General features: G+C 41.7%; 1 protein-coding gene across 5 annotated transcripts in view; it reads right to left on the reverse strand.

Moving 5' to 3' along the window:
• Window positions 1–4,036: 4,036 nt before the first annotated feature.
• The window catches only part of cnnm2b (cyclin and CBS domain divalent metal cation transport mediator 2b), a 53,227-nt gene continuing 45,120 nt past the window's right edge, over window positions 4,037–12,143 (reverse strand). For all 5 annotated transcript variants that reach the window (XM_069665399.1, XM_069665402.1, XM_069665401.1 and 2 more), the window contains 2 exons: window positions 10,671–10,849; window positions 4,037–5,820 (listed from right to left, as the gene is read on the reverse strand). In XM_069665399.1, the coding sequence (XP_069521500.1) occupies window positions 5,539–5,820; window positions 10,671–10,849 (461 nt within the window). In that variant the 3' untranslated portion in view covers window positions 4,037–5,538. The remainder of the gene's footprint in view (window positions 5,821–10,670; window positions 10,850–12,143) is intronic.

Genomic DNA, 12,143 nt, shown 5'->3' on the forward strand with positions numbered 1-12,143 from the left:
AATTTCGGGTGGGAAGGTGAGCCTCTGGCTTAGATCTACTTGCAATTCCCAATCCCGGTCTGCATCAGCAGGCATGAGTCTGATGGTGATGGATTGGACTGCCGTTTCTCCCTTCCCGCATGAAGGATGTTAACCGTGGGAAGTTAGTCTGGGCTTTTGGAGGCATGGCATTGGTGGTTACCCTCTTGCTCTCAAGTTCAGCAGCCAAGCACTTCAGCACTTGAATGTGGCGCCAGGTGTATCTTCCTTGAGTTAGACTGGTCTTACAACCCACCAGGATGTGTTTGAGGGTTGCAGGTGCAGCACACTGGAGACAAGCTGGATCATCTCCAAACCAGAGATGTAGGTTGGTTGGAGAGGGCTGGACATCATATGTGGCTCTGATGGTAAAGCATATATAACGAAAGAATATATCATCTTCACTCAGGTTACATGATTTACTTCACACTTAGGACAAATATGGTAACTGGTTAAGTGTTCAATAGTTTATGGCAATAAAATCTTTAGTTATTAGTGATATTCTCACCACTAAAACACAATACAAATTGAAGTAACAGGGGACTTAAAGCTCCTGTGAGGAGTTTTTCACTGGTTATGAAACCGACTGAAATGAATTCTCATTACTCCATATGACCTACAAAAGCAAACCAGACCATCAGCGACAAGACTGATTATTTCTACATAGTTATTTTTAATGCCTGAAACCGCTGGCGGGGGGTAGGTGTCAGATGAAGCGATCAACTGCATGCTGTCTTTGTTTACATTTTCCAGAACAAACATTTAAAGTGAATGATACATATGAAGGCAGGATGAGATTTTTTGTAAATAACCACCACTTAAGCATGTGCAGGACAAAATCAGCAGAGAGAGAAGAGGTATGGATTTGTCCACAGGGGGCACCAAAATCAACACAAACCGGAAGTCCCTCACAGGAGCTTTAAGATGAAACTTGCATTATCACCTAACTTGGTACCCTTTAATAAACATGTGCTCAATAGAAATACAGCAAACTAATTGCATTCTAATACAGGCATGGAGATTGTAAGAAAAAGGAGGTGAGTGGGGCTCCATTGCTAATTTCAGCCTCTAAGTTCATCTTCAGCCCTTCTTACATTAATAGTGGGACATTTGTAATATGTTAAAGCAGTCACGTTAAGCAAACATAGACACAACAAGACAAAACAATAAAATTGAAAAGTCCAAAAGTCAGCACTATAATGACTGTAATATTGTAATATCAATCTCAATTTAGCTAACATTAGCCTACACTAGCTAAAGGTCTTTGCAGACCAGATAAGACTGTAGCAGTAAAACTTTGAAGAAGTTCAACTTCTTGTTTGTAAGAGGAAAAATGTCTTCTTTCAAAAGTGACTTAGTGTCACTTTTTAAAATATCAGTGCTACAACACTGCAGATTGGATCCTTATGAAGCTCAACGTTTGGATCTATAAACCTCTGTATGTTTGACTAACCCGCTGCCAATAGAGCTGAAGGACATTTGTTTGTAAAAGATTGTCCCAAACATACAGAACAGGCCATTTTAACACATCAGGAGGGGTTGTGTGCTGCTGCAGCATTTCCTGACTCAGCATTTTTCTTTATTCTGAGAATCAGAGAAACAAAAGTTCTGAGAATAAAAAATAAAACATAAAGTCGATCAGAAAAAGTTGATGTATTTTGACATGCTTTACTGCATATTTTCTTTAAATCCTTGTGTGTAGCTGAAGCCTAACAGCAGTCATGGTGTCCAAGAGACAAAAGACTGTAGTAGTACATGTTAAAGTATAAGAGTTACAAAGGTATAAAAGAGCCATGAAGTAAAGTGTGCAATCATTCGCTTCATTTAGCTTCAACAAGCGAATTGTCATAAAATGTTTGGTTGTAGCAACGCAACCAAAGAGTGTGTTGATTTGAGAAAGGGTGCACGTTATGGCTTCTTCAACTCAAGATTAGATTGTATTAATTCTTCATTCAAAAGTGACATATTCTCACTTATTTGCGGTAATAGAACTACACTGGAGTGATGCATTCAAGTATCATTCAGAAGAAACTTGTAGAAGATTAAGTAGAAGAGCTTTGGATGGAGTGCATGGAGTCACAAACTGTCTGTCTGTTAATCATTCACTTTTTTATTAAACCACCAGCTGGTGGAGGCAATGGGAATGTTGTGTTCAGGTAGAAGAAGCGTTATGGACAGCACATACAGTAGCAGCATTGGGATTGACAGAAGACCAGTTACACACAGGCCTGCAAAAACTTCACAAAACGGACGGATGATAAACTCTGTTCAGAGGAGGACAAAGTGTGGTAAAACAGACACAACAGATGACAACAGAATATTGACCCATCCCCAGCTGATGCTTCCCCCAGTGTTTCCTGAAGTATGTTCAGCCTTTTGAGTTGTCACCATGCTTCGTATTCTCCTGTCAGGCACTGTGATCCAACGGCTTGTAAAGCAAAGTATGAATGTCACAAGCAGTTTTTCAATGTGATCATGATTCATCGCTTCATCTCTGGAGTGATTGTCCCTGCAGAGCAGAGCGGGCCTGCTGCATAGGAGCACTTTCAAGTAAACAATAAACAACAGCGAACACAGCGGCAAACAATGCAGACGTCCTCTGTGTCTGGTTATACAACTGAGACGCCTCTCTTTGCAGAGCAGATGGAAGACCTGTTTGTCCATGCGTGCTGTTTTCAGAGGCTGCTACACACATTGGTGGAAACAGCGACCTCCAGTGGTTACAAACTGCAACTGAATATTTAAACACTGGCATTCAGCTTTAGGACAATGCTGTTGCCTGTAAGGTGGCAAGGAAACTGCCAGCATACATCACATATAATGTTAATATTCAGGCCTGGAAGTGGAATCAAAGTAAATTATAGTTAATGAGTTAAAATCTACGCCCCTACAGATTTGAAGTAAACAGAATCATTCTTCACTAAGACTTTTATAGGAAAACTTTAGGTACACATGCAGTAAAACTCTTTCCTGTCTTTATGAGGTAACACAATGAGGGCAAGAAGGAACTAAAGCAAAAAACAAGCAGAAAATGACTTCAAGGCATAGTTCGACATTTACAGGGTGTAAATGTCATGATCGGATTTCGACATTTACAGGGTGTAAATGTCATGATCGGATTTCGACATTAACGGGGTGTAAATGTCGAACTTTTTCAACTTTTGCTTTTTTGTCTAGAGAAGGCAAGAACTTAAGAATATGAGTCTCGAGTCAGGAGACATTAGCTTAGCTTAGCATTAAAACTGGGAAGAGACAAAGTAATCCAATGTTTAAAAATAAGGCACTCTAATTACTTCAGAAGTTAGTCAAAAGGCAAAAATAGGCATATAACAAACTGGAAAACTTGCAACTTTTTTTTGGATTTGTGAAATAAAAATTGAATAACGATAAGTTGGCGTTTCTATGGGTTGTTGTGTGCTGGACTATTTCTTGGCCTGGAGCGGTGACTTCTTGGAGTAATTAATTAGCTTCAAAGGTCATAATGACTTTTGGACAAAACTTGGTTAGCTTTCTAGCTGTCTCCCACTGATGCCAGTTTTTACGCTAGGCTAAGCTAAGTGGCTGCTAGCTGCTTCATATTTAGTGTAGAGATACGAGAGTGGTCACTTACAGCAAGTATATGAATAAGTGAAATTTCTAAAATGTCTAACTGAAATGTTTGTTCTTGAAACTGTGAAAGACATTAACGTAAAGGCTACAGTCTCTATAATAAAATGATCAATATAAAAATCTCTCTATAATAGCAGCCAACATTTACGAAGAATATTTTAGACTTTATCATAATTTACAAAAGAACTGTTTAGCATGGAATATAATCTGTATTGTGTGGGAAGCCAAAACAAGTAAGGCTTAGTCTCTTTCACATTCACTGCTGTCAAGAAATAGCCTCTATGCACTGAACCTTGTGTAGAAACATGCAAGTACCACACATGCAAAAAGAAAATATGAAACAAACCAAAAAGCACGTTCACACACATAAACAGTGGAAAAGCATAGCTTTGTATCATTCATGGACATGTTTAATGTCGAGGTTACTTTTTGTGACGTTGATGATGCTCAACATGTTAGATGAGGTCATTAATACTGTGCAATTATCAAGTTTGATTATGCGTAAAATTGGCAAAAAAAAATATAAGACACATAACCTCCACATGCATAGGTGCCATGTTGGCACTTTCACACCCCCGCCACCCAGAAGCCCCCCCACACTGTGGTGAATACTCTATACACCATGGCTCCCATATGAACTTCTATTAGACACTGTGGTTGAGGTCAAAGGATGCAAAAACATGAAAGAGACAAAGAGAAGGAGAGACTGACTAAGGACAATTTTGCTTGTGGATGGCTGCAGTTTAGCAATTTTCAAAACAAATATACATATACATACAGTACATACATACAAATATATCTGTCAATTTATAATACAGTGATTTCTTTTATTCATAATCATCTCTTAAATAAATTGCGGTTCATTGCACTTAGTTAAAATAATTAATTATATGATTTCTCTTAAAGGCAATAGTGTGATTTTTTAAAGGTGAAAAAGATAGAGTACCATAAGCCTGATTTAGGATAATAGTAAAAATAACAAGATCTGTAATATACATACTGTATCTGTAAAAGACCCTCCCCTCCTCATATACATGAATGGATGTTCGTCTCCATATATGTAGCATGTCCTTTTTGATATGACATGTGTGCCCCACGCACACCTTTGTGTACATGCTCTTGCATGCTCGTATGCCAGTTTATTTCATATCATGTCTCCACGCATACATATATACATACAATATTATAAAATAAATAAATACAGGAAAACATTCTTGGTTCGTGGTTTTAACGATGTATTTCAAAGCGGTTTTTGGTGCAGTCTTTGACCAACCGTTGCTCTTTGCTTGTTTTGAGTCCTTGCTGATGGGATCAACAGTCGACTGAGCCTCCCTGAAAGATGCACAGGTGGGGGAGTTAAATTTGTGTGTCTGTGAGTGTTTGAATGAATGTGACTGTTTTGATAGACTGTGTGTGTATGTATGTAAAAACTGTCTGTGTCCAGTGTAAGAAGGGTGGCCCAAAGTCTTTGGCCTGAGGAGAAAATACAGTAAGTGTTGTGTTACTTTGTGTGTGTGGTTATGTTGTGTGTGTGTAAGTAAGGCAAAGGGACAGGGCTGCATGCACTCTGTCGTCCTCTAGTCCAAGTCACCGCAATGAAAGTGTCCGATTGTCCCAAAAAAAGAAGCTCAGTCACAGGAACTGTCCGAGTGCACCCTCTGCAAGAGCATGTAGTACAGCAGGGATTCTGACAGCATTCAGGTGGGGGCATTCGGGGTGTCACAGCACCCGTCTTCCCCACTGCCCCTCCATGAAAGGGTCCCACTGACTGACTGGGGGCTACTGGTTGGAGTAGAACCCTCACTCCACCCGCATCTGCTTCCCCACTTTCCCTCATCTCCATCTACGCTGCTCTGTATGTGTCTATTAGACAGGGTGGAGGGTGTGGGTCTCCACCGGGCTCGGCGGGGGCTAGATGGGTCCCTCGTTGTGGGTGCTGTGGTTGCTCCTGCTTAGGCCCACACAGTTCTGCTGCTGGTTGAGCAGGTGGGATGTTTCATTAGCCACAACCACGGACACGGCAGGGGTGGTGGTAGTGGTGCTGGCTGTCGTGGTGATAACAGTGGGGGTCTCCACTGTGTCATGTAGCTCCGTCAGTGTGAGCTCGATCTTAGTGAACTCACTGTCTGTCGACTGTGGCGTTTTGTCCATACGTGATGCCATTACAGCGTTCTGGTATTGTTGGCGTGTTACCTGGGAAAAAAGACGAGAGCTATGGTGAGGTCAAATGTCACAGCAGAGATTAAAAGGTCTTGTAGGGATGGTAGATCCCTACAAAACCTATTTGAACAGTTTGTCACAAACACAGGGCTCACCAAGATGTCCCATAACCAGGTTTAGTTAAGTAAATGGATGTCTAAATGAGGATGAACCTGGTTATAACGACTAACAGCCATCCTTTAAATGTATCTTTTGACTTAAAAAATGACTTAAATTAGAGCAACATTTGTTGAGTTTTGCCACCTCTCATGATATTAATGATCTTCCAGTTATTATAAGGGATTGTAAAACCAAATCCTCTTACCTGAATTGATCAACAGTATGAATTGGGGACTTGATGAAAGTGCAGCTGGAAAGTTGGAAAAGGACATCTGAGTGGCAAGACCCTAACAGGGCTCGCATGGGTAAACTATCCATGACGACAGGCTCTGTCGCATTAACAAGTGAGGAGGAGCCAACCCTCATGGCTACTAAATTTCGTAGAGAAAGTCTGGAGTTGGCGCAGAAGAAGACTAATTGCCTGGCAACTGGCCTGCCTGGTAACTCACACTGGAATGAACAGGACTACGAATCTGATATTTGGCACAGCACTTTAGACACCAACTGCTGGTAACAATCTGCAAATAGGTAGCTGTGGCTGGTCCAAGATAACATCTATTAAATGTCCAAGAACAAACCAAGGCCAGAGGAAGTGCTCAAAGGCGGAGAGTCCCAGGCCTCTGACCATTATCTCTTGAAAGTAAGGCCAAGTAAGCCCAGTGAAGCTAATCGGAAGAACTTCTAAACCAAAAGTTGAGCGTCAGGAACCCAGTAGCTAAGAAGTGTTCTGAGCAATGGAAAAGAAAATCCAAGACGACAGAGCACAAAAAACGTCCAGCAGCAAGAAAGAGTGGACAACAGGCAATGCAGAACTGAAAAAGATCCTGGACAAACGCTTGCTCAAAGAATCAACTTACCTGAAACAGAACAATCTGTTTCATACGTCAACCTAGACAGATAGCATACCAGGCTTTTAAGAATGGAAAGAACACTCAAGAATGATTTGGTATCAGATTCAAACTACAGAAAAGGAGGGACAAGATCTGTATGTCTTCTAGGTCTTCTTCCTAGAACTTGCTAATGCCTTTGCAAAATTTGCACTTTTGCCTGACAATATGAGAGGACCCTACATCAAGGAAATCTTTGGAAGTAGGAATAATGGCCAGATGTAACTTTGGCAGGAGTTAGGTTCAAACCCAAATACAGAAGAAAATACATCATCAAAGGGAAACTCACAAATCAGCAATTCCACATCAATGGAACATCCATACCAATGGTATCTGAGATGCCAGTCAAGAGCTTTGGTTGGTGGTATGCATCACAGATGCAAACCAGAGTGAGCAGACGAGACAAGAAATCATCAAAGGTCTTGTTAGCATAGATAAGACATGGCAAGTTAAAACTCTGGTGCCTGCAGTTTGGACTGACCCTGTCTGATGTGGCTGTCTCACCAGCGTCGAGAAGCTGGAGAGAACAGTCAGTTTGTACATCAACAAATGGCGTGGACACCCATTTTGCCTTAACAATATAGGCTTATAAAGAAAATGGTGTCCTGAAACATTAAGGTGAGGCTGATAATTACCCTGTTGAGTCCCAAGACACCACAATCCAAGCAGCTGCACTGAGACTGGAAACTGGGAAGAGGTGGAACCCCTCTGTGGCTGTACATCAAGCAAAATCTGGTCTCAGGCTCCGAGACATTGTAGGTCAGGTGCAGAATGGGAGAGCAATGTTTTGTCTCCAGTCAGGTTGACCCGCATGGTGAAAGGCAACAACTGTCCAGAGAAGAAAGCTGGTGGTAGCAGATGTCCCACAGCAAAAGGAAGCAGAGCAATGTGTAAGGGCCAAGCAGGGCCAGTCGACAAGATGGGAAAACCTGGAGCATTGGGAAATCTCCTGGAGGGACCTTTGGGATATGGAAGGACACTTAACTTCATCATCAGAGCCACCTACAATGTACTCCTCAATCCCAATAACCTAAGTGAGTGGTTTGGAGAAGATCAATCATGTCCACTCTGCCAAATACCAGCGACACTATGGCACATCCTCACCATCTGTAAAACAACCTGGAGACACAACCAGGACTATGGCCATTGCTATCTCTGCACCAAAACCCGGCTTGCCAAAGTCAATCGCCTTTGTGCAAGCAGGACAGTTTACTAGGAATCCATCTACAAAAAAGGAATCAGACCTGCTTGACAAAGCTATGGACTTTATCGAAAATGCAGATCAACTTACACCAGAAGCTCACCATTCCGCCAATCTCATGCCAGACCTGATCTCATGGTCCAGGATGCAGAAGCTGCTATACATTGTACCAAGGGAGACTTTTGTTGGTGAAGCATTCAAACACAAAAAACATAAGAATTCCAACATGACATCACAACAGCAGTACAACAAGGCTGGAGAACAGAAGGTTTTCTAGAGGTTGTCGATTGTAGGGGGCTTTGCAGCCACCTTACCCACTAGGCTACTGCAACAGATGGGAGTCCAGGCACAGGCCTTCCAACAAGCACTCAAGTCACTTTCAGAGGCTGCTGGACAAACAAGAAGGAACCCACTAAAAGGAAGGAGATAAAGTTGTTATGGCAAAACTGTTTGCAAAAAGTTGCTTGTTTACACATCCTTCAGAAATTGTGCCGGATATTTGCCTAATGACTCAGTTCCCTCTTCACCACAACCTGCATTTCTGCGGATGCTGGTACAATCCATTTATCAGTCTCATTATCTATATACCTTCACTTGCCCCGCACCTTACAGGTGCACCCAAACTCTGCTCCAAGTTCCTGGACTTCCTCAAACAGCCTCAGGGTTTGTTTTCCCCTCCTGCACGCCTGCCTCAGAACTGCCTCTCCTCCTTCTCCCATATAAATGCTCCCTGTTTCACCAAGTTGGTCCACAAATCCGAGGCTTCCACCTGCTCTCTCGACCCTATGCCCACACAACTGGTCAAGGCATGCATACCCAGCCTCTGCCCCATCATGAAAGACATCATTACCCCCCCCTCCAATCTGGCATCGTACCATCCACCTTCAAAATAGCAGCAGTCACTCCCATCCTTAAAAAAACAGGCCTGGACACCGATGACCTCTCTAACTACAGGCCGATCTCCAGCCTTTCTTTCCTTAATAAAATCCTGGAAAGAGTAGTTGCCACTCAATGCCAACAGCACATGTCCAACCATAAGCTTTATGATCCTCTCCAATCTGGCTTCAGAGCACACCACAGCACAGAAACTGCCCTCATAAAAATTACTAATAACCTCGTTGTTGCGGCTGACTCTGGTCACATCAGTATCCTCATCCTCCTGGACCTCTCACTGGACCTCAACCGCTTATGTGATTAGCTGGGCCTCAAAGGTACAGCTCTCTCCTAGTTCCACTCATATCTCCAACTTGGCCCCAGTCAACCAAGGTTTGCCGCAAGGTTCTGTCCTTGGACCCCTCCTCTTTACCATCTACACGCTTCTCCTCGGCCAGATCATACACGACCACGGCTTAAGCTTCCACTGCTTTGTCAATGACACTCAGCTGTGTCCTCAGGACTAAACCATCCACTCAGCTTCCCCCACAGTCACTTATCACCTGCCTGCACTGCTCGGGAAGGTTGGAGATATCCTTGATGACATGGATGGCTGCTCCATCCGCCCATCCCCAGGAATCCGCAACTTGGGGGTCATCCTGGACTCCACCCTCTCATTCCAGTCACACATCAAATCAGTCACAAAATCCACATTTTACCACCTCAAAAACATTTACAACTCCGATCATCACTCCCTGACTCTGTGGTAGAGACCCTTATAGATGCCTTCATTACCGTCTGTCTGGACTACTGCAATGGAGTCCTGTCCAGGATACCCAGCAAATCCCTGGACAGGCTCTAGTATGTGCAGAATGTGCTGCCATGGTAAAACCTGGCATCACCCCTACCCTCATACACCTTCACTGGCTCCCGGTCAGGTCCAGCATCTCCTATAAATTCTTCTTTCTGACCACCTTTCTGAGTCGCTATATAAATCTTAGTTATCATAATCATTATTATTAAGATTATTGTGAACAAGACCCCAAGATACTCCTTTGCTTTAGGTAGCAATTCTATCCACAGGCTATGCACCGTTATCCGGCAGGGAGATACATGGCCTCAGACTTGAAAGTTGCTGACTCTGATCCGCTTCACAATGAGCTGTAAACCATCCCAGTGCGTGTTGGAGGTTTCACAGTTTCATAAAGCAAACAGAACCACATCATCTACAAATAGCAGACTTTAAGTTCTGAGGTCCCCAAACTGGATATGCTCCTCGTCCAAGATGTGCCTTTAGATCCTGTCCATGAAAGACCCCCCTTTTAAGAAATAAAATATTAATTTAACCTTTTATTGATGCATTTTATTACATAATTTATTAGTGATTTTTTTATTTTAACCAAATAACAAATATATAGCTCTTAATTTCTATCACATGCAATCATTCCTCTCTTTTATGCTCAATTATTGAAATTGCTTTGAAATTTTATCAATTATTCATTTAATTAATTTGTTGACTCGTCAGTCTTCACGTGACAGATCTTTTATTAGAGATTTTTATGATTCCTTTTTTTCCAATGGTCCAATTAATCCATGAATGAATTGCTGATTAATCATAAGCAATAATCTTCAAGCCTTCAATAACCAGCAGCTTTGACACCAGTATCTATGAGTGACTAAAAATACATATTGTTCAACCTGCTAAGGTTATTGACAGGTGTGGCCTCGGTGTGCTTTTCTTGCTCAGCAGTGTTTCTTCTCACCTTTATAAACTGCAGGTCTGTGCGTGCTCTGACTGAGTAGTCAGGTACGTAGATCTGAAGGAAAGAGTTGAGCTGGTTATTGCTGCTGCCAAGAGTCGGGGTGATGGCGTCTATTCGATCACTCCTGTTCAGAGAGTCTGAGTGGTTGAGTCCAAATGGCCGTGGAGGAGATTTGTTTTCTGCAAGGAGGAAATGTGAGAGGAGAATACATTTAAACTCCCAAAACGAGTGTCAAACACAAAAAGATGAAGTCTATGTATCTACATAGAAATATTACACAGATTTATTCCTTAAGGTTAAAACCAGGGGAAAACAAAATTAACTTGGTCTGTTGTTTAATCAGTCTTTCAAAACCAGATATAATAATGACATTAAAAACCTTTGTTGAAGAACAAGAAGAACAATCTTGGTTTCAAGAGTTGAATCAAGACCACCAAAGGAAGGTCTTGTCTCAACCAGTTTTAACCCACAGTGTTTCATCTATAGTGCCCAAAAGACAATTTAAAACACCTTTGGTGATCAATCTGGCACCAGCAGGTTGAGTCTTTTTTGTTGTTGTTAAATATCTTTATCCCAAGAATGTAAATATCACCTGCAGAAATTATAATATTCAAAGAGGACCTCAGCTGTTCTTTGAGTTAAGGGCTAAATAGCTTATGTTAGCATGCTAACAGGCTAAACTACAATGGTGAACATGGTAGTTCATTCAGCATTTAAGCATTGTCCTTGCAGGTATGCTAGCATGTTGATGTTAGCAATTAGCTCAAAGCACCACTTGCTTAAGTACAGCCTAACAGAGCCGTTAACATGAATCACGTGATACTCTTTGACATCCCAACTGCTCTAATCAATATACCCTTAAGTTCAAATGAATCTTGCAGTTGACTAATATTATTGTTTGGATGTGTAAGTTGTTCTCTATAGCCTGAATGTGTTAAATGTGTCAGTTTAAGTGTAGTGCGTTGTCTGTTTATGGATATCTATATGGATATATATTTTGTGTATTTTGTACAATTTTCTCACACTTTTCTCTTAAACTGCTGAGCTGTTAAACAGCTTCAGCAGCACTTAAGATCATACGTGTTGGGACATTTTTCCTAGTCAAGTGTTAGATATTAGCACAGTTACTTGCTGTGATGTATGGAAATCTAATATCTTCAAAAGTCTTTAGGTGAGGGGAGTTTCATCCACCAGGTATTGAGTCGGTGGTCTCCAGTGATGCTGCTTCCTTCTATGTACTAACACATAGAGGGCTTATTCTGTTTTTTTTTCTTTTTTTAATTTTTAATTAAAGACAGATTATGTTTTCCACTTCTTAAAGAAGCCTAGTGAAAATCACACACAACAAAGTGGAAACGGCTTGGCAAACGCTAATGCTACTACACCGACTGGAATGTATGTAATCCCATGTAGGAATATGTGTGTGCTTGTGTGTGTGTGTGTGTGTGTGTGTGTGTGTGTGCATGTGAACCA

This window comes from Semicossyphus pulcher, unplaced genomic scaffold (genome assembly GCF_022749685.1).
Source record: "Semicossyphus pulcher isolate SPU_LCO1_2020_fin unplaced genomic scaffold, fSemPul1.0.p SCAF_17, whole genome shotgun sequence".
Lineage (NCBI taxonomy): Eukaryota > Metazoa > Chordata > Actinopteri > Labriformes > Labridae > Semicossyphus > Semicossyphus pulcher.